Source organism: Drosophila elegans, unplaced genomic scaffold (assembly GCF_018152505.1).
Source record: "Drosophila elegans isolate 14027-0461.03 unplaced genomic scaffold, ASM1815250v1 contig_149, whole genome shotgun sequence".
Classification (NCBI taxonomy): domain Eukaryota; kingdom Metazoa; phylum Arthropoda; class Insecta; order Diptera; family Drosophilidae; genus Drosophila; species Drosophila elegans.
Genome location: NW_024545513.1, coordinates 14,936,512 through 14,960,501, shown reverse-complemented (window position 1 = coordinate 14,960,501; position 23,990 = coordinate 14,936,512). Strand labels below are relative to the sequence as shown.

General features: G+C 38.3%; 1 protein-coding gene across 1 annotated transcript; it reads left to right on the top strand.

The window, feature by feature from the left end:
• Positions 1 to 396: 396 nt before the first annotated feature.
• Positions 397 to 23,939, top strand: LOC108149998 (probable WRKY transcription factor protein 1). Its single transcript, XM_017277935.2, has 4 exons — positions 397 to 760; positions 21,229 to 22,298; positions 23,014 to 23,139; positions 23,200 to 23,939. The coding sequence occupies exons 1-4, from the start codon at positions 740 to 742 to the stop codon at positions 23,462 to 23,464; spliced, it is 1,482 nt and encodes a 493-aa protein (XP_017133424.1). The 5' UTR covers positions 397 to 739; the 3' UTR covers positions 23,465 to 23,939.
• Positions 23,940 to 23,990: the final 51 nt, after the last annotated feature.

Genomic DNA, 23,990 nt, shown 5'->3' with positions numbered 1-23,990 from the left:
AGTTTATGAAACTATGTAAAAACAAATTTAGTTATTAATTTTTACTGTGCGCACATGTATATACTTTATTTTATCAGAAATTCATTTATAATATTGTGTTGCTAAGTTTAGTTAGTATTTGGTTAACTCAAGTAACTTTAGATGAAAGAAAAAATTCTTTCTTAAATATTTTGTTTTTAAAACAAAAATTGTTTTGTTTAATCTTAAAATATTATTAAAAGTTCATAAAACCAGGCCCAAATTTAGCTTGAAATAAGTAGAGTCTTTCATCCCTGGTAAATACTGAAAGTCAGTTTGGTATTTTCGATAGACATGGCGCTGGCGTTATCGATTGTCCGCGGAGCTTTAGCGCTGTGTTTGTGTTATCGTCGGATGCACTCCACATTCTTCGTCTCATTTTGGTTTTGCCACCAGTTGTGTTTTCGATTGCTTTGCGTGCTGGTCGCTCCTCCAAAAGTCTCCGATTCTGCGATTCTACAATTCTTCGCGTCTACTCCAACTCCTGTTCATCCGTCTGTTTTGATTGTTTGTTTTCCTCGCTGCACTTTTTGCGCGCGCGCAACCGCCGATAAACAGAGAAAAACCAGGAGGAAATCAGAAAGTGCAATTTCAATAGACGATCCCGTGAATGTGTCGCAATTGAAACATTTATTTTCGTCTCTTTTTTTTTGAAAAATTTTGTTCTGTTAAGTGTTAAAACGCATCTTTGCAGCCAACGCAAAATAAACTTTTGATCAAAATGCAGCAGAAAGTTGAAGAGGTTAGTAAATTCTACTACCAAAACTATTTTAAAATCTCAGTGAATAATTGCAGATATTCAAAATGAATATATATTAAAATTTGAAATGATATCCAAATTCTTATTTATTGTACCTCATAAGACATTAAGAATAAAATAATTAATCTGTCATATTGAATATTTATTAAATCAAGATTTATTAAAAATGTTAAAATTCAATTTGTGCACAGTACCCTTAACTGTTTGTGTATTACTTGTGAATTCTTCTCATATTTGAATGATATGGAAAATGTGAATATCTAATTGATATCAGTGCTGTTTTAAGTTGGGTATATTATTTTTGTTTCTGTGTATTTGGCTTCTTTTCCTCCTCATCCTCCTCCTCTTCCTCCTTCTCTTCGTCTCCCTTTTACTGTATTTCATTGAACTTAGTACGCCCCCGATGCTGCGCTGCCTCTGTTGGCGTCGCTGTCGACGTCGCAGTCGGCGTCGCTGCCGCTGTTCTGCCGTGACGTTCCATTGACTGATTTTCCTGACTTTCCGCAGAAACAAAAAAAAAAAACAACAGGCAAAACAACAAAGCCAACACCAACAACAATGCTGTGGCCACAATTGTAAAATGGTTTTGTTTGGTTTTTCATTTACATGTTGTTGTTCTTTTAGTCTTTTAGTCTCTCATTTTTTTTTTGGCTTTTCTTCTTCTTCTTCATTCACCCACAGGTGTGCATGTGTGTGCCCCATTGTTGTTATTGTTGTTGCTGCTTTATTTGCACAGTTGGCAACGTTTTGTGTTTAATATATTTTTGGAGCCGTCTTGATCTTTCTTGGGGGCCAAAACCAAAGTCATGGTAAGAGCTGTGAAATTTAGTGATCGCCATTGTTTGGACTCCAATTCTCGTAGTACTCCACCTCGACCTCCACCTCCTCGTTCTCTCTTTTTCTCCTTTTTTTTCCAAGATGAACACATCAAGATCATGGAGAATTAGGCCTTAAGTCCAAAAGTGTGCCACAAATGTCATGTTCGATAAACAATCTGTTCCCAAAACTTACACATCACGGAACAAAAAAAAAAAAAAAAATGAGATATGTATATTTTACTTAATAGTTCATTCGAACTTTATATAAGAAATCAAAAAATTTAGTCTATTATATCAGAATTAGAAGACAAATGGATCTGTAAATATCTTTATCGTTTTAGCAGAAGACAAAATACTTTTGATAATTTCATGTCGTTCTTAATAATGTTATATTTTAACTTCAGAGTATATGAAATGAATGACGGCAACAATAATTGACAGCAGAAATATGGAAATATTCCGAAACTTAACAGCTACGTTTGGGATCAGCTGAAAACCTATACAACGAAAACGAGAACAATACGATTATTATATCTCTTTTTAATTTTATATAGTTAAATTTAAAAAGCTTCAATATTGCTTTAGAAACAGACTTACTCTATGTTTCAAAGCCCAATAATACCATTTAAATAATAATAACCGTCTTAACAGCTGTTTTGGCAGCTCACTAAACACCCCAGAACCCAAAAAAAAAAACGATGATTCGTTTTTAAAACCCAACCAAAAGATGAAACACGGAATCAAAAAGGCTAAAACAAAAAATGCCTTTTTGGCCCGGCCAATGCCAGTTGCAAGTAAAAGTCGAAAAACCTGTAGATACAAGACCGCGGAGGGGGGAAACATTGAGCGAGATGACTGTCCATGACCCAAATAAAATGCCTCAAGAATTGCAATGGACAAGTCGACAAATGATCGAGGGGGTCGTACACGGAGGGGGCGATGCAGGGGCAGCCACCTACGGGGGTAGGGGCGATACATGGTCAAGTGATTGAGACTGGCTGATTGGCCATGGCAGCGGATTGAGCTCGAGGATCTCCCCGATGCGATTCAGGCCAAGCTGAAGATCTGCACTCGATCACCAGTCCGTTTAAGAGGAGCGTTAAGAAAAAAAGATATGAAGAACACAAGTCTAAGTCTCAGAAATGCAGACTCAATTCCTGCTTAACTTGGATACCCAAAGCTCACTTTTTCACCATCTCTGCTTAAGAAGACTTTTTCATTACTCATTAAAGTTAACAAATTAATTCTAAAATGTACATATATACCATTTATTTTCAAATGGAAATTCGGAAACATTTATTAAATTTGCCTTTTTACATGTTAACATTCGAGCAATAACGTTGTCTAAACCTTTTAAACATATTATTAATTAAAACTAACACTTCTGTTTGGTTTATTTTCAATAAAATTCTATATAACTTTTGTATAGAATAAAAACATACTTAAGCAATATTTTGTTTAAATAAATTAATTAAATTAAATTAAATTTAATTAAAAATAAAAGTATACAAACAAGTTTAGGGTCAATCATGTTATTTATCTAAAAACGGATATCACAATAATATATTATATCTTTATTGAGCATCTTCACTTGTTTTTTTTCCCAATTTCCTTGTAAAATTTTTCCAATTTTGCTGCGAGAAATCCCAAAAAAAAAAAAAAAAAAGGAGAAGAAAACCCCCAAAAACCGGTTAGAATTTGATGCATCATTTCTGGTTGTTGCTGGTCTATTAAAATTTCGCTTTTTTTGCGCATTGCGGACGCAGACAGCGGTAGTAAGATTTTCCCGTCGATTTTACCCGTTTGCCAATCGAAAGTAAAAATGCCCGAAACCGGTCAGCCAAACAACCAAAAGCGCTGTGAGATCCTGACACCAGCTTGATAAATGCCTAATGAATGCTTTTATGCAGCTTCGCAGTCAATAAAAAGTTAGTAAAAAATGGAAATTACCCAAGTCGAAAAACATAAACATAATTATTTGGTGGGGGTTGGTAAGATGGGCTGACTGCTCTTGTTAAAACGCCCCAAAGCGGCTACAAGGAAATTGTTTGAAAGCGACGATCGAGGTGGACAAAAGCCAGAAGCCAAAAGCCGTATCGGAGCGAACCGGACCGGAATCCGAAGAACCCGAAATCCAAAACCCAAAACTCCCAATGTAATTACACATAAACGCAGATGGCTAAGATGAATGAGGGGGATAGCCGAAAGAAACCTCTCGAAAGGTGGGAGAGATGGCCCAAAGCCAAATGAAAAACGCAAACAGCAAACAGCAAGTAGCAAACGCAAAGTACGCTAAAAACCAAATAACTTGAAAACCAAAAAATAACAAAAAATAACAAAAATAAAACAAAACTCGAAACTTGTCGTGCGTCGATCGCCGAAGGGGTGGGGAGAAGGTGGGGGTCAATGTCTGGGTTCAACGACTCCTGACCTCTGGCAATCTGAAAAAAAAAAACAAACAGAGAAAACCCCAAAAACAACGGTTATTATTGAAGCACTCAAACCGAAAAGATGCGAGATATTATCTAGAAAACTGGAGCAGTTGAAGGTGGCCAAAGAGAAGATATGGAAAACTAAGCAAAGCAAATGGACTCATGGTGCCGAGAATCATCCGCAGTCGGATAACTTAATTATCTGTTAATTATAGGTGGCCAAGACAAACTGGATTATCTGTAAATCTGGAAATAGAGCCTAAAAGAAAAGCAGTCATTAAACTACTTTACCTTAATCCATAGTTTATAATATTTAAAATAATATGTGGATCAACATTTGGGGTCTTTAATTGATAGAAAAGTATTTTTAATAAAGGAAATCTAGTTTTTATCATAGATTTGATTTTGATTAAATAAAATGTAGAACTTAATAGCTATACAAATAACTAATGGGTCTTTAGATTCACAATGAAATTTGATCGCAACTGATCAATCATTCTAGACTATTACAGAATTGATAGGTTCTTGGTGATTAATTAATGATCCTCCATATTTTAAGTAAATCCATCATATTTTGTATTTTGAAGTATTACCCATCCCAAAGTTGAACTAGAATAAAACCGTTCGACAAATGACTTTTCAAGTTTCTTTTAATGGCTAACCGTAAATCAGATTACCCTCAAAAATGTTCATAAATTTGTGTTAAACGGTTAAGGCATTTGGTTACTCCCCAAAATTGCCGTAAGCCTTCTGGGAAACCCTTAACTCTTTTTTTTTTCTGGGAACTTTCAATTGCATCTGGGGGCCAGATCTCCATTTTCCATTTCGACATTTCGAGTGCAACGGGGCTGTTGCCTGATGCTGATGCCTGCTGCCTATGACCACAAAACAATGGCAAATAAAACAAATATTATGCATCATAAATTTCACCGAACAACTAAACAGTAACAGAAACAGAAACAAAAACAAAAACCGGTTCCCCTCAGTTCTGGCAATGAACTCAAAAGGCAAAGACCCAGACCCAGACACATAATCTTAGACTCCGCAGATGCGATGCGAGGCGATGCGATGATGATGTCGAGGTGTAAAAGCGAAATGCTCACCGATTACGAAATCGAATAAGTCCCACATTTCTGAATCTGAATAATAATAGTAATAAGACGCTCATAAAACATTTCGGCCGATTAGAAATTCAAATGATGGGGGGCTGGCTTTCTGGCTGGCTGTATATGTACATATGTATATGTTTCTTATGAAAAGTGAATGTGAATGCGACGACCGTTAGGATTGGGGCAAGCGTTTAACTGCCCCCCAACAATGCAATGTTTTCCTTTATATTCAGACAGCTATGTTTTCGAAAGTGATTTGAACTACATTTTATGCGGCAATAGCCAACGATGCCCGAGCGAACAAAATGAAACCAAACTAAGGCAAACCAAAAGCATAAATAACCCAAACCAAAACCAAAACCAATACCAAAAACAAAACCAAAACCTAATACCATACCGATGCAGTCGCCGCGTTTCTTAATTGATCGATCGCAGCGATCGTTTACCGTTGGCCGGCTGATATAATTGCCGGTCGCAAGTCGATTTTATAACTCGAAACGACTCAACTCAACTCAACTCAACTTAACTCAACTCGGCCAGAAATCAATTTGCCATAACCCAAAAACCGTGTCAATCAAAGTGAAAGAAGTCATCGCAAGTCATCGCAAATCGTCGCTGTCGATTATCTCACAAATACAGATTCCCGATTGCAGCGACCATAACACATAATTGCTAATAAATAGTGCGCAATTAGTAAACCAATTGATTGTACAGATAACTCGGACGAATTGATTCGATGTCATTGGCTGTAATTTCGGTGCGACTTACTGATCCACGATCGCTGATTAGCCGGGTTTAGTTATACGTTTCAAAAATTGATTTTTCGCCATGGTACTGAGTTGCAGCATGACCATACACAGCAAGAAATTTGTATATTATATACACAGAAGTACAAGCACAGTTAAACATAAGTTGTACTTTTGATTTTGCATTTGCAAGGTTTATGGGAAAATATAAATAAATATATATAAATAAAATCCAAACGGATTGGTGAAGGAATGCAATTACAATTTAAATACCTTAGACTTATTGGTTTGGTAAAATTTTGAATTTTGAAAATTTTGAAAATTAAATACTTAAATAAAATAAAACAACATATAACCTTGTTAATGTTTTCAGTTATCTTTATTTTTTGAAAAATTAACTCCTCTTCGTAGTCAATGGTGAATTTAAAATAAAACCCTAGCTAATTTTCTTATCGTGTAGCAACGTAAATCGGGTGGCCAGCTGATGAAAGATGCATTGCAAGTCCCCAGATCTTTTCCATTCTTTTCTCATGATCGCTTCGCTTTGAAAGTTGTTTTCTCAAATCAACTCAACTTAACTCAAATCAACTCGAAGCAACTCACCCCATCCTCCATCCTCAGCACTAGTCATCGAAGAAGAACGTGCAGGAGAAATAATGAGATTTTACATTTTCTTTTTCTAGAAAGTTTATTTCTCTTCTGCACAACAGCTTGGTCTTTTTTCAATTTTCTCGCTTATTGTTTTGCCAGTTGTTCAGATCTGTTTTTCTATGGCGGAAGAAGGAACTTGGGAAGTCAGGGAAGATGCAAGTTCATCGCCGCAGATATCATGCGTATACATAACTTGCAGTTTTTCAATTACCATTTGATTGATTGCCTGCGGGAAGATAAAAAAGGTTTTGCCTAGCCCGTATGAGAAATGTCAGTTGAAGATGGCCTTGTTTTTGCGCCGAACATCTACTCATATGTTTTCGATCAGTTTTCAAGTTTCTGTTGAGAAGATATTATGTATAGCAGTCTCCCAAAAGGGGCACAAATGCTTTATTCAATTTTATATAGATGTCACGTTTGCTTAGTTTTCATCAGAAATGATACCAGATTCTATATCGTCTTTTAAGCTGATAACATTAGGAACTTAATGTGACACGTAACACATTTATTGAAATATAACACTATTATTTGAGAACTATATAAAATATATAGAGATTTAATAGAAACAAAATCTTAAAATTGTGAACAAATTTAGACTGAAAAAGCGATTAGTGGGCAACTCTTTAATTGAATATCTTTTATTGTGGCCAGTTAACTTGTTTTGGCGTATAAATAAATAAATAAACAATAACATTAGGTTATATAATAACATTCATGGAAACAATCAGAGTTAACAAAGCCCCGTAAAAATTGTTATCTACTTAAATACAAAGACGCAAATCGACCTGTGACGAAGTTAAATCATTTATGGCTAAGATAAAGACAACATGTTGCGTCGGTATGGCATGTCATGGAAAATATTGGAAATTGAAGAAACTTTCCCCCACCCAAGGGTTCAATGTTTCGACTTCCCAGGCATTTCGCTCATAACTGGGCGCTCCCAAACGAAAACCCCAAGCGCAAACCCAAACCCAAACACTTTTCACTCCATTGTGTTGGGGACCGCGTGGTATTGATAAAATAAGCCCCCGGTTCGGCCCGGTGACCTACCACAATTTCTGTTCGTTTCGGCGATGTGATTTGCATGGCAACCTTAACCCATTGGCACCGATGTGCACTCTCTCTTTCAATTAGCCCGCCGGCTGTGCATTTTCACAGGCTTCGAACAAATGCCAGTCAGCCGGCAGAAATATCAATTAGATTTGCCGGCAGAGCAGCCGAGCCGCTTTCGATTGCATGTCGGATCGCTGGGTGGGCGGGTGTCCGAGAAATGGTGGATAGGTATGGTATATGGTATCCATAGGATCCCCCCATCCCCACATCCCCACTGATGCATTTTGTTTGCTCGACTTGCTAACATTTTGTGCTACTTTACATTTTTCCCCATACACACACACACACACTCACAAATGATGAGGCATATTGCATTTCTGCTGGATGGATAGTTGGATAGATAGTTGAATGGATGGATGGGATCTTTCTTTTCACACAACTCTGCGAAGCTGGTGGTTTCCATTGCCTTTTGACTGCGAAAATTTGAATGAAAGCGAGGGACAAGTGTCAATGGCAGACGTTGGCAAAAGCGTGTCGCAATTTCCACCATCAAATCTAAAAAAAAAAAAAAAAAAAAAACCCACTAAACAATGGGCCGTGGCTGTACTTTCTCCGATTCCAATTGAATACGGCCAAAGTATGGAACTCTGTGTATGGTATGGTATATATGAATGGCATGGCGTGTGAGAGTCGCCAAATTAGTGGTACCAAGTGCAAATGCAATTGTCTTGACTGAACCATAAGTCGAACTGCAAACCCTGCTGGCTGGTTTACCCACAGATATGGCCGGCTCTTTATAAGTCAAGGTTCTATTGACTTGCGGCTTATTGAATGATAAGCTCCATTATCAACACTGAATATATCGGCGATAAGGTTTAGTCAGCCCTATACAATGCACATTCCGTAAACAAAATGCTAGTGTTCCATTGCCAACTTTGGCAATTCATCAATGTCAAGGTGTTACTTGTGGGCGGGGCTGCGGGCTAATTAGCATATGGCTCGCTTTGAGGGCATTAAGTGTCGCTTGATAAGGCCCATTAGTCGGAAATGTTATATACAATTTTTAGGAGAAACCACAAACCTTCAATTTGTATACTTATTCATATGGCTGTAGGCTTATCATGTTTCGTAATCAATAAGTATTTATGACATATGAATCCATTTCATATCATACCATATCTGTTCTTATATACTGCAAATATGTTGTAATATTTTTATATTTTTACTGATGACGTCAAAAAAATTTAACGTAAGACATTATTTTCCAACTTTTATACGCTTTAACAGGGTTTTAATTTATGATTTGAATACAATACCCACCCACCCAAATTGGCCACAAAGTATTTCCCACTCCTATTCAATTATCAAATAGGTGCACACCGCAAATAGAACGCTAGCAAACAGAAACAGTATAATATTAATGAAATCAGCGACTTTATCTAATCGAAAAGCTCCATTAGCCAAGCAATATCATTCCGCGAAGAGAGCAATATTTTTCCAAATAATGCTCAGACGTTGAACAAACCTCCAGATTTATTGCGTATTGAATAAATAGGTGATATTGTTCTGCCGTCCTTTACAGCGCCCAATAGTGTATTTCTTGGGCCTGCGAGGAGTTTGATAGAGTTTCCAACCACGATGACTCAATTTGTTAACTGAACTTGAATGTCAGCCCGCCTGTAAGTGTGGGTTATATATATCGATAACGGAATGATAACTGATAGCGCATATCAGTCGTAACTTTCCTCCATACACTTGTATGCTTATAAGCGTTTGGGTATAGTGTAAATTGGTATTTGAGCACCTGCCAGGGGCGCCGAGCTCTTCAGCTCCCCGAACCTTTGGGCATAAATATTGCATCAGGTCGTGTAAGTACATGGTGGTGCTATTCCACTGTTGGTTCCTGCCGTTCAGGGTGCTGGTGGATGGTGGTGGTGGTGGTGGTGGTGTTGGTGCTAAACAAACTATATAACTATATATGGGGAATGTCGGCAAATGGAGCAAAGGAAAACTGAAAGCAGATAAGATACTTTGGCAATTTGTTGTTCCTCCTGCTTTGGCCGAAAGTAATTGAAAATGCCGTTGCCAATTATAAATGGCAAGGTGACTCAGGCACTGCAGCAGAAACGAGTATCTCACCGGCTCGCCCCGGTACTTTACTTTACCAAATTTGTTGGAGAAAAAAACTTTAAAATTCTATCTCAATTGATTAGTACCATTTTTTTGCCTTCCCAGTTATGTCTCTAAAAGAAACAAAGATCACTTCTTTGTGGCGCCCTCCTACATAAGGATTTAGGAAAGTTATACCAGAAATTAAGTCAATAGTCGTCAATGTCTTTAAATTTCATATCACAGTTGATTAAAAACCTTAATATTTGTGGCGCCCACGGGTGGATCTTAAGTATTCTAGTTAGGACTTTCACATAATTTATGGACCAAACTAAATTTTGCTTTGCTATTTAAACGACAGTAGTTGTCAAATGTCTTTTCATATAGACAATTCTCCCCTGTGGATTGCATAACACTCTCGACGAGAAGTATCAAAGTAGCAGGTCTCGTGCCATGCAGTTTATGGCCGCCTTCCCGTAATGAAGCCATTTCCACAGTGCTAGCATTTCCGCTGCTGCTGCTGGTGCCACCTGCTGCTGCAAAATACCTCAAATGCTGCTGTCCAGCGTTCATATTCGCATTTGTATAACAATGAGTGACTGGGTGTTTAACGGTCGCCGCATTACCACTAAGTAGCAACGCCGTCGTCACATCGCCCGTCACACAAACATGGTAACATAAATAAGCCAGCGGAGACAGTTGGCCCCCATCCATTTCGAATGGAGCATAAAATAAAAAAAAGAGTCACCAACTTGGACTCTGCCGTCTGGCTTTGCATTTGCATTTCCATTGGAGATTTCTGCCTTTCGCGTAATTTATCTCTGACATGATTTGGCAATTGTCTCTCCAAAGTCGCTGCTAGTCTAAAAGCCACCATGGTTGTTGTGAGTTGTTGTCAGAAACCGACGTCTGCAACTCCATTTTGTTCCTAAAGCGTGGGAAAGACATTCCCACATTTGTTATGCTTGTTATAACTACATTTAACTAAATTAGAGTTAGATATTGTTATTGTTTCAACATTCGGGTTGTTTTCGCTAGCGAATTTGTGAAGGTGTTGGCGGTTTAGGTCTCAAGTGACCTAGTTTGTACGTTTTGTTTGGAGGAAACCCACAAATCTAGGAAATAAGCTAAACACTATTATACTGATCTCCGTAAACCTGTTATACAAACAAATTATACAAATGTCACAAAAATGAATGTTTGGGCCATTGTGTAAAGAGTTATAACTATTTTGACCTATAAGGACTTTGAGTTAGTAAAGCAATTCTGATACTTCAAATCAAATTGAGGAAATAAACTTAAAAACTGTTATACGGAACTCCGTAAACCTGTTACCTATAGAGACTTTGAACTACAAAATTCTGCTAAAGCAAATTGTGTTTCGGTTATCTCTGATAAAGCATCGACTATCTATTACTACTAAGTAGCAATATATAAATTGATTTATTACCATTATAAATGGATTTGCTTTGCCATTGATTTTGCGCCAGTCCAATGTCCAATAGGACTTATCTATATGCACCATCAGAGAAATTCTAAGGAAGTGCATACTGTTATACCACAAATTTAGCGGCGTGGTGAAAGGTAACAGCGCCTTGATAAATTTCCATAGCACTTGGTCTTAATAAGTATGCACAACCTTTCACGAAAAAAGAAAAATAAAAATTAAGAAAACGGACTGCAAGGTAGGGAAAACATAGACATAGCCCAGCGACGATAATGATAATGATAATTTTTACGATCCATGCCAACACTGACGGGGCAGCGGACAAAGTATGACGCTTATAAAGTGCAGTTAGCATGTCTTAAAGACGTCTAAACCGTTTACCGTTGGCAGTTGGCAGTTGGCAGTGGCAGTGGCTAAGCGGCCGCTAAATGTCATAAATGCGGACAATGGACAGCAGAGATGGACAGGCGGCATCGGTGCATTTCATTCATGAAATACAAGTGAATGAAAAAAGAAAATGGGCAGCGGCCCATTCATTTCGGCTCAAGTTCAGCTCCAGTGGGTGTGGATCAGATAGGATGGGCTTTTATCGGGTGTTGTTGGGGTTCGAACGCTTAACGGTCAACTGTCTGAGCTGGAAAATTACCAAAACCGTTCCGAAACGCGGGCCATTGTCACGTCTTAAGTGTTGGCACTTTCTCAAGGCAGCCCGTGAAAATGGTTTCGCTTTTAATCAGCCAAAAACTGAGGTAATTCCAGCCTGTCACACAGGCAGCACCCATGTAGTTACCCCATCGATCTCTGTTTGTTCCGTTTCCAGGCTTGCCAAAAAAATAAATAAATAAATACGGAAAATACAGAAAATACAGAAAATACGGAAAACAAAAAACCGAGCAAATAGCTAGAGTGCGAACAAAGCAAGTCAATTAACTTTGCCCGTGTATCTTGTATCTGAATTGCGTCTATTTGTCCCAACCGTAGAAGAATCTTGTGGATGGTCGCGGCTCACCGACAAAGCGTTTCGCAAATATTTGCCATTGTCTTGGCGTACATATTTCAATCAGCCAGCAGCGACACAATATGAAACACATTTTCAATTACAACAGCCAGCGCAGACATGGCAATTACAAAGGCCCAGATATGCGCACCCCAGCGATCTGATCTGGCCAGCAGAACAATCATCAGGTAATGCACTGAAAAATATACCGGTTAATTGACAATAAAGAAAATTCAGAACATACTTCCCAACATAAGAAATCACTATTTAAACATTGCGATTTAAATTGAATCACTACCATTGTTCTCCTTAAAATGAAAACTAAAATCCAAACATTTTTGTAGTTTTATATAAGAAAAGAAAACTTAATAGACACAGTGGTATTTTTTAGTTGATCATGGTATCACTTGAAACTTTTCTTTCTGTGTGCTCTGTATCTTTTACGTGCTTCGCGGAGCGCTCCAAGTTCAAACACGCAACTGTCAGCTGCACTTTCAGATGCAGATACAGATACAAATACAGATAGAGATACATGTGTATACCTGTCTTGTTCTTCGGCTCTGGCGCTTCTTGCCACATTACTACCCATTACCATTACTCCGCGTGTCAATGGCCCAGAGCCAGAGCAGCTGGCTATGCATTTCGCAGTGGATAGATGACATAATGCCGGACTTCCACTTCCACTTCCACTTCGCCTTCGCCTTAGACCTACAAAAAGATACTATATGTATATGCAGATACAACAGATATATGCTGGGCACGTTTTGTGGGTCTGGTCGACGGCATCGACATCGGCATGCAGCTCTGCTCTGCTCCACTCTGCATTCGGGTGACATAATTTGTCTGGTTTTGTTTTTTGATTTCGTTACCTTTTGCCTGCACCGGTGATATTGTTATGGCTTTTTCTGCGGATCGCACATTTGCTCGGGTGAGTGCTCCAGTTGAGTGGTCAGGTTTTTTTCTCTGCATAGTAAAAACTTGATATTGCAGCTCTTATACATCATTCATACCGCTCATTAAATGTATGTTGATTAACCTTATTTTGAGCCAATCCCTTTTAATATATACACAAAGATGTTATATCTGTATTAACGTACAAGGGAAATGGTTAATTTAATAGGTTTTTTTTTACTACATGTTATTTGTATTAAATATTATGTTATTTTGTAATTAATTGATCTTAAGCAAAGAATAATAATTAAATAATATGGAAAATTAACGTTTTGAAGTTTTGAAGTTTGAATTCGAACTAATATAAAATATATAAAATAATTGGAACGTACAAAAGATATTGTGATTTGGATAAAATATAGAGTTTGTTAAATGATCTTAAGCACAACGTAATAGTTTGAAAATATTGAAAATTAACCAATTAGAACTATATTTTGTATCTAGAAACAACTATTAAAATGTGAGTGAAAAGGTGTAAAAAACACTAATTTTGGTGGCTCCCATTGCCTTTTTTTAGTGCCACGAGAGTTCTGTGTGTGCCAATAAAATATTTCCGCCCAAGATTTCATTTAGTTTTTAGCTGTAGTTCCCCGGACTTACTTGCCGTAGAGACGGTATGAATCATCCGCCGTATCTGTGCCTTTAGAGCTGAGTGGATTCCCGTCAGCAGGCACTTAATTTAATGACCGACTAACTAACCAACTGTCCGGCGCCAATAAAAGCTGCCCAAGACCGACAACCGAAACCAAATTAATGGCCAAACAATCCGCAATCAAGCCGCCGAAATGCCGAAATGCTTAAATTGAAAAAGCAAACTGTAGTTCGAGCCCCTGATTTGGCCAGGTCACGCATTGTTGGCCAAAATAAAGAGGCCAAACCGAGACCTGGAGGAGCTGGGAAAAAAAAAAAACAAAAAAGTGATCGAATCGATGGGCTTTTTATCAGCAGTCGTTCGCTTATCGCGAATTCATTTTGGTAAGCACACATACACAGAACCTTTTCGTTCAATAAAAGATAAGGTTCGAGTGAAAAGCCAAAGCCACACGAACTGTTTGCGTATAGTATCTTTTGGCCCGCAATATTAAACCACCCACTAACCACAATCCTCAGATCGAACCCCTACCCATTTGTCCCATTTTTGGCCATTTTTGTGGGCCTGTTTTCGCGTTGTTGACCAATTTGCTCAGTTTGCTAATGGAGCGCCCAGAGCTCTGGCGACGTGACTATGGCCATCACTTTGGATATCAGTTTTTCTTTGTTTTTCTTTTCGTTTTTTCTCGCCATTTTTTTCTTTTTCTTTTTTTTTGTTTGGCCAACATCTTTTGGTGGCTTGGCATGGAATGGCAATAATAATGACAGCCATCGCCGCAACGGTCCATTCTTAATGGTATTGGTAATGCTAATGATATGGCGTCATAATTGACACATGCTCCAAGTGCATCCGCCTTTGATTTCCCCCGGCGATTATCTCTCTCTCTCTCTCTCTCTCTCTCTCTGTCTCTGCCAGATTGTACTATATATAGTGTTGATCACGATTTGCTATGGGTAGAAAAATGAAAAACTGGGTCGATCGGATCGTGGCTAAATCAGTGCTTAAAGCTTGTCGATGGTACGGGCACAACAGTTGGCCAAAAAGATAATGGCATTGGCAAATACCTTCGATGTGTGTTCGTGGAAATTGAAGGTCTCAAATTGCATATATATTTATCTTCAAATTAGATTTATAAACTTGGCAATTTCCATTGATGGACTGTAAGTGTAGTAAGCATATATGTTGATAAGTCTTTTAATGGCTTTGATTACTATTTCATGAAATGAATGAAAATGAGCTTAAGTATGGGACAAGGAATATTATGAATATATTTTAACATAAAATTAATAAACTTTTTTAATAAACAAGCTGTAAAGTGTCAAGTTCATTATGATAGGCGGGAACTCAAAGGATGAGGAACTCCATAGTTTTTTAGATTTTATAAAATTCTTGCTTAGACGAATACTGCTCGTAAAAATAATAAAGTAACTGAATTATCTTTAATAAATAACTTTCTGTCATCATATCGCGAAATGATGTATCAGTTAATTCAAAGCACAGGATATGGCACCAATTGTTTTTTGTTGTTCTATGTTCCAATTGCCAAAAATGTTAAGTACCGCCCTTTGTTTGCATATTCAAAACTTGGTGTTTCTTTTTGGCGTCATTGCGGTTGGGTTTTTTGTTTTGTTCGAATTGCTTTTTCATTGTTGATTTGAACATTTTTTTTTGCACGCTTCAGCTGCAACTGCGGCGGTCACTGAGGAAAACGCTAAATGAATTGCCCCAAATACGAGTGTTGTACGCGATGATCACGAAGGTGATGATGACGATAATGATGAACGTTATGCTAATGCTGATCGCTCGCCTGGAAACAACGTCGACGTTGACGTCGACGTCGGCAGAGCAGCAGCCCAAGCAGAGCAGATAAGATTATACTGAAAAAAATTCAAGTTCACATTGTAACTGGATCTGAACTTCGTTTCCACCCATTTTCCTATTGATTAATTTTACAGTCAAGTTTTGTAAATTAAAAGAAAGCTATACAATTTTTTTTTTAACAAATCTTCAACTTTTTTTTAACTAAAATAAACTTCATATCAATAAGTTTGTTTTTCATGTTGCAAGAAATTAAAACCATTTTATTTTTTTTTTTGTAAATTAGTTTAAGAAGCGATTGTACTTTAAGTCAAAATTCTTTGAATGTTCAAAATTTGGAACAAACTTTTAAGCTTACAAAATATTTACAATTCAAATTGCAAAAAGCCTTTCAAAAATTTTCATTGTTCATTGCATTTTCTAAATATACATTTTTAAATGTAAGACGTATTAATATTAAAAATATGCAAAACGATTAACGGAGAAATCTTAATAATTGTTTTCTGTGTAGCTGTGTTATTGCCAGAAGTGGATCAGTGGCCAGAAAGAGATGGAGATAGACTAAGTGGGGGAAAGAAGGAGAGAGAAAGAGGGGAGGGAAGAAAGAGCCACAGTCACGGTCACGTTTCTTGTCACGTTCTCCCGCTGTTGTTCGTTTCTTCTGCTGTTTCTCCACCTCTGTTGTTTGTACCCCCTGTAATTCCGCCGATCTGGGTATACGACTTTTCTTATCCGTAAGCTAATTGATTTCCCATTTGAGGTTGCCAAAGTCAAAGGTGTTGTAAATTACTCAGACCTTGGAAACTTTCTTGGTAATTTATGTTACCTTTTTTGCCCATCCTGTGCTGTAAAGTATCGAATATATTATTGGTTGTTGAACATTTTACTAAATATCTGGGATTTTTACCATAAAGCTATTGAATGACATTTTTTCCATTGCTTAACCGTAGTAATTCTTTTTTGAATTCTCATGTTAAGAACTAAAAATATCTATAAATGTTGTTGCTTAGATTTGTAGTTAAATCAGCTTTGCTAAGCATTAAAATCTATTTTTTCTTATTTGTAGCATTAAAATTGCGTGGTATGTTAAAGGTTAGTTAACAACAAAAGTATTAGATGCCAAATTAATATCAACTTATCGATTAAATTTATTTTTCATTTAATTTTTGTGCAACTAGTTGAACTTGTTAAAATGCTGGGTACTTTCAAGTCCATATCCTCAGCAACTTGTTCTTATTTGTTCGTTTTTAGTTTCCCATGTTGTGTTTTTCCCCTCTTGCCAATTTGCTTTTTGCTATTTGCCTTGTTTCTGATCTTGTTGTTGCCGATCTTGTCGTGGCAGCAGCAACATCAACAGCAGCAACAGCAACAGCAGCAACAAATTGCGCCAAAGTCTTTGGCTTTTGTTGGCTTATTTGCTCGTTGCCTGCTTTTCGCTGTTTTCAGCTGGCTGCCTGTTCACGCGACCCATTGGGCGTTTGACCCCCGACGACTGCGGCATGCAAATGGGTTCAAACTTGGACGAGAGCCGCATGCCGCATGCCGCTTGCCGCATGCCGCTTGCCGCATGCCGCTTGCCGCATTCCGCTTGCCACATTCACATTCACATGCACACTCGCTGTTGCATTTGCATTTCCCCTTTTGCGGTAAATTTGCTGGAAAAACGCGCGCCAAAAGTGACAGCCGGCCGAGGAGCGTCTGTCAACTTGACTTTAGGCAGCTGCCGCCAAAAGTTGCTGCTGTTGCTACGATATTGCTGCTACGATGTTGCTGTTGCTGCTGTTGCTGCTGCTGCTGCTGCTGTTGCTGTTGCAATGTTGCTGTCATTGCACTTGGCCACCAGCATAAAACGGAAGTATCTTACAACTTTTTTCATTGCTACGTTTTTGGTGTACCTGTGTGTATACTCTTATATTGTTTTTTTTTACAGAAAAATGGGTAGAATCCACTGCAGGAAGCATTTCCCATGGGTTTTTTTTGTGTATTAATTAAACTGTGAATCGACGGGATCGCATTTCGGTTGAATGAAAAAAAAAACGGGTGGTGAAAAAAGAATATGCTTAAAAAACTTCAACATTTAAGGGCTTCAGTGAAAGTATTTAGGATATTAAATTACCCTAACTAAATGGAAACAAATTGACTGAGCCCTTAAAATATCACACCGTTTGGCTGATAGAAAACTTAATAAACAACCTTCACAAATGGTTACTTATCTTAAATTTTGTATTAGTTAAATTTTATTGGTGAGGACTTAAGTGCTAGTTTAAATTTAATATTAAATGCAATGTTTACCTTTGAAGTACTTATATTTTGCAATAAATAATAACAAAATAATAATATAAATTAAAATCTAAAAAGCCAACTTTTTGAAACTAATTTGCCTAATATATTTTACTAAAATGCAAAGAAGATCAGGGTATTTTCCACTTCGATTTCCATTGACACTTTTACTCCGTGTGCGGTTTTCTCCAAGCTCATTTTTGTTTTGATGTAAGTGAAAACGACGTCGTTAAACGCACATTTTGTTTCGATTCGTTGTCGTTTTGGGTGCTGGCCCAAACAATTGAGTGAAAATCTGCATCGAATCGATGAGCTACGGGCGGTGACTACATTCAGTGATTTTTTCTGTCAACTGCCGACTGTGCCTGTGCCTGTAACTGTGACTGTGACTCAATGTGCAAGACAATATTTTATCGACTCGCACTAAACAAAAAAAAAAAAAAAACACAAGACGATGAAGTGAAGTGAAGTGAAGAAATAACAGAAACACTTAGAGTCTCTCAAAAGACTGGCACTTTCTAATGCGACAACGATGCGGAAGCCGACTGGCGACACTCGTTTGCCAACAGCAACAGCAATACCAACAGCACAGCAGCAACATTAACGTAGCTGCAGCAACACACCTGCAACAGCAACAACAACAGCAACATCAACGGCTAAAGAGCAGAGCACCCACATGGCGGTGTCAGAGACCCCAAGACCTTAAATGCCCCTTAAAAACCTAACTCGGTGACCCGAAAAAACTAAGGCACAACCCTTAAATGGGTTCCCTTTTCCCCACAAAGAAAATAAAGATATATACATAGGCGGTGGAGACCCTGTAAGTGCACGAATTATGACTGCAGGGGAAGTATTTAGCCATCAAATGGATGCTGATTGCTGTGGGAATAGTGACTTATTCAAAAGAGCCCATGAAAAGACTGAGAAAAGGAGACAAAATTATAGCTTCAATTGGTTGTGACTCTGATTATACCAGCTAATTATTAAACAAAAACATGACATATGTACATATACAACTAAACTAAAAAGTTATACGTTTATTTTACTCCCTTAACTTAAGCAATAAAAGTAGTACAACAAAAGAACATTGTAACATTGAAATGTTATATATATATATTGCTAAAATTGGTAAAATCAAACTGAAATGTTAAACATTTTAATTATTAAGTGTGCCATATTTTTCATATATTTTTAGGCCAACAAGACTTAATTTGTTGTCCATGTTTTAAAACAGAATATTCAATATTAATACATGTATATTTCGAGATAAGTTAATACTTTAAAAATATTTATCTGACAAAGTTTTATAGTTTAGATGTGGCAATGCGTACAAAAAATGGGTGAAAACTGACAAATATTAAATTTTATATTTAACTCAAAGAATAATTAACATATTCATGTTCTATTGAACCATAAAAATAAAAATTTACCTAAGAATCATACCTCTTCATTTTGGGTGTGTTTATTGTTATGATTACAATAAAAGCTTTTCTTACCTTTTTGCTAATTTGAGACTTGTTATGACTTGGCTTATTTAAAAGAAATACAGAGCTGTATTATGAATTAAGTAAAAGGTTGTTTAGTGTATTATTTCTTTGTTTTGCACACTTACCACTATTAATTTGAGCCCAGCTGTATGCGTTTATGATGACAGTAAACCCTTGTTAATTAGCCGACAAATTCCACTATGCATGTGTACGCAGAATACAATAAAACCGCGCTGAAAGTGAGACTGCCAAACACTTTTACTCTCGATGTGTTGTTTGGTTTTTTAGTTTTTTTTTTTAGCATTTTCCGAGACCGATTGAAAAACCGCGAAAGCAGAGCAACAAAGCAGTCAACGAACCGGAGAGGAATCCCGGCAACCACCCAACTTTGTTGTCGATGTCACGCACAATAATCGGCTTGGGTTACGCTTGGGTCCACTCTAAACCACTCTACCTCACTCGGTGCCCATCTGGGCCCACTGCGAACCACTGCCAACCACTGCGAACCACCCAACAGCAAACGACGTGTGTGGTTTTGGCCGATCATTTGGATCATTTGGGCAGCACGATCACGATCACGATCGAAGCCAATCGGCTTATGCAAACAGCGGATTTGTCTCCTCCGGTTTCGCTCAAAGATGCAGCTCTGCAGCTCACGGATGCGGGTGTATCTGCATCTGGCGTCTTGCCATTCTTTCGATCGAAAGTGAAGTGGCACCCCCGCCTTTATTGGTTTTTGGTTTTTGCGGCATATTGCATATTCGATTGCATGCAGCTAAGAAGTTCAAACTTGGAAGCGTAATCGGAGCTGCTCGATCACTTCCTCCGGTTCGGGTTACCAATTGCACTCGAAATTAATTAAGACCAAGTTTGTTAGTTTGTTCGCCTTAAGAAAAGCTTATATACATTATTAACAAGAAAGAAAGCAAACTTCGGCAAGCCGAAGTTCATATACCCTTGCAGCTATTGCATGAATTAAATACTTTTGAAAACATTTAAATTATGATTTACTTGAGTATATACTGAAAAACAGTGAAGCTATGATGATTTGCAGCTCAATTATTAGATAGTTATTTTATATATTTTTATTAGTTCTATGGGAGCTATATGATATAGACGTCCGACTTTGATGAAATTTAAACCGTAAATCGAAAATATTTAACCATTACTAAATGTCGAAGAACTAAACAAAAAATTAAAAAACAGAAAAGTAATAATTTTTTTTCATTTATTTTTCCGATTGTTCCTATGGGAGCTATATGCTATAGTCGTCCGATTTTGATGAAATTTAAAACATAATTCTGAAATATTTAACCATTACTATATCTCGAAGAACTAAACAAAAAATTAAAAAACAGCAAAGTTATAATTTTTTTCATTTATTTTTCCGATTGTTCCTATGGGAGCTATATGCTATAGTCGTCCGATCCGGCTCGTTCCGACTTATATACTACCTGCAATAGAAAGACAGCTTTTGGGAAAGTTTCATGCAGATAGCTTTAAAACTGAGAGACTAGTTTGCATATAAACGGACGGACAGACGGACATGGCTAGATCGACTCGCCTAGTGATGCTGATCAAGAATATATATACTTTATAGGGTCGGAGATGTCTCCTTCACTGCGTTGCAAACTTCTGACTGAAATTATAATACCCTCTGCAAGGGTATAAAAACTATAATTTTTGGCTCGAAATATACAATATATTGCTAAATTGGCTTTTATTGGTGAAATTTTATAAACAGACCCGAGAAAAACATGTTGTATATTTAAATGCGGCTTTCTTTTAATGTAATATTATGCTTGCCTAACTGAAAGTGCATAAGAATCAACATTTATCTGGGTTCTCGTTATTAAGTCTACTGTATTTATTTTTTTTATAATTATAACTGTACCTTTCGTTTAAAAAAGCTTTAAGAAATTGTTTTTATATCAGTGCTTTGTTCTCTTTGTGCCTGCAGAAAATCGATCCCCTGACACGCATCCAGGAGGAGATCAAGGAGGTGGTGCGCCGCGAGGAGGAGTACCGCCAGCTGGCCACTCTCTCTTCCAGCACCACCACCACCCTCACTTCCCCCTCCGCAGCGGTGGAGTTCGAGGCGTACACGGTCAATGGCAATGGCCTTGACTTTGGCCAGAAACTGGAGCGGGAACAGGATCAGCTGAACGACCAGGATCAGGATGAGGATCAGCATAACGAACACGATCAGGATCAGGATCATGAGCAGGGTGTACTGGTGACGGCACAGCCGGCCACCACCTCACTGCTGCTGCCCATCGACGAGCTGTCGAACACACCATCGCTGGCCTCCAGCGTGAACAGCGGCAAGGAGGAGAGTCTGGATGGCCAGCATTCGGATGACTCGGGCATTTCGGCCTCCTCGCAGTGCAACAACAACAACAACAGCAACAACAACCTCATGGCCACGGTCGGCGGCAATGCGGCCAAGCAGCCGCTAAAACTCACGGTGGTGGCACGCCAGGAGCAGCGCTACATTGGACCCAATTGCTATAATCTGACCCCAGAGCCGCCGCAGCAGAAGCTGATCACTCGCACCATTTCGACGCCCCAGCTGAGCGGTCTGCCGCAGAAGCGCCAGTTTGCCTTTAGTGGCGCCACCAAGGGCGTGATGCAGCGGTTCATAGCCTCGCATGGCAAGCTGGCACCCACCAGCCCCCTGCCGCCCGCCTCTCCCATGGCCTTGAGCTTGAATTTGGCCACCAATGGTTCTGCTAGTACCATCAACAACAACAACAACAACAGCAACGGACAGAGCAACACCCTCAAGCTGAACACTCGGACGGCAATGGCCTTCCTGGAGTCGGGCGGTGGGTCGAGCGCCTCCCCGGTGACCTTGTCGCCGGCGGCCATCGAGCGGGACTCGGAGGGCAGACCGCTGCGACGGGGCTATGTGCCCGTCGAGCAGAAGATCCAGCGCGAGCTGCAGGACCTCAAGTCGCGCGAATCGGAGCTCAAGCGCCTGCGCAAGATCAACAGGCAGAACACCCTGAAGGCCTCCCTCGACAAGCTGTAAGTACTTGGCCAGGCCGATCCATTTCCTTTTTTTTTAATTAATTTTTTTGTTATGAATAGAAAAACCTAGAGGTTGATATATTTTTTTTTTGTTTCTATTACCTACTGTTTTTAGAATAAGCAACTTATGTTACAGTGAGAATATGATTTGGAAAAAAAGAAGTTTTCACAGAAATTACTACAAAATTACTTAACAAAAAAAAAACTTTAAAAGGTGTCTGAAAGTATGCCATGAAATAAATAACACCGTATTTCAGAATAAAGTCCTCTGGGTTTCGGATTAAAAATATATTATTGCATACTTTTAGACCCCTCAAAACCCTAGTAATTTCTGTAACCCCTCTGTGTACCTTTTTTTTTTGTTTTTTAATAAAAACAACAATCATTTGACTATCTTATAAAGAAATATTTGATTTGCTTCCATTTCATGCAAACATTTTTTATTGTTCCTTTTTATATTTTATGCTAGAATAAAAGAAATTATGGGAAAAATTCACGCCCATATATACATATGTACTAATCCATTTCTTCTCTTTTATGTCCAACATTTTTTTTGCCCGAAAAATTTAGACTTTTTGTTTGAAACACAGAATTATTACTTTTTCTCTTTAGAGAATTTAGAGAGTTTCTCAAGAGAACGTTTTTGGGGAACAGCTACAAAACAAAGAATTGTAAAATTGATAATAATAATATTTTGAATTGTTTTGGACAGGCAACTCAGCACAGACGACGAGGCCGATGCGGATGACGATGATGACGAGGACTCCGAGGTGGAGCATTGCTACGGACCCGGAAAACTGCGCAACGCCCAGTCCACACAGGAGCTCGATCGGAATGGGTGAGTTGTAAGGCCAAATAAACCAGAGATTAAGAACTTAAAACCCGAATTTAATTGCAGAAACGAGCAGGAGATCATCCACAAGTCCACGGGCAATCGCAGCCTCAATGCGACCGCCTACATGGCCAATGGAATCAGCAACGGCAATGGCAATGGCAATGGCAACGGCAACGCCAATGGCAACGGAATGCGGCCAGCGATGTCGTTGGCCCAACTCTGTGATCTGACGCCCGAGGAGGCGCCCTCGTCGAGGGGCTTGATTGCCCAGTGGGAGAGCCTGATCAAAAAGAATTCCGAGGTTGGAGCGGTCGAGGCGATCATCTAAGGATATCCCCCAAAAAAAAACCAACAACACACACACACACCAACGATCTGGTGCAGAGCAGACCAAATTATTATTGTAGTGTCCACATTTATGTACTTGATCTGGATCCTCCCATTCAAAGAAGTCCTTCCACTCGTCCCACTCGTCCTTTTTCTCCTGCGAAAGCTGCTTATCAACGAATTAATCTTAACGCCAACCGATGGGAATTGAAATTACAATATAACCGAATTGAATTGCCTGTACTTAAAGCGTAATTAATTGTGTAATTTATAATATGTGTACGCGTACGTGAACTGTTCGATAACTCTGTTGTATATATAATTCTTCGCGTTTCCAGTGCGAGTACAGTCGACTTGCTTATAATTTATTACAAATCAACTTTATATATACCTTATATTAATATATATAAACAAAATACTATATGTACGAAACCAATATGCGAAAACGATTTAATAAAATAATACAAAAACAAAAACTTCTAGTATAATTTATTTGATAAAGAAAAACTACTTTGAGATCTGCTTAA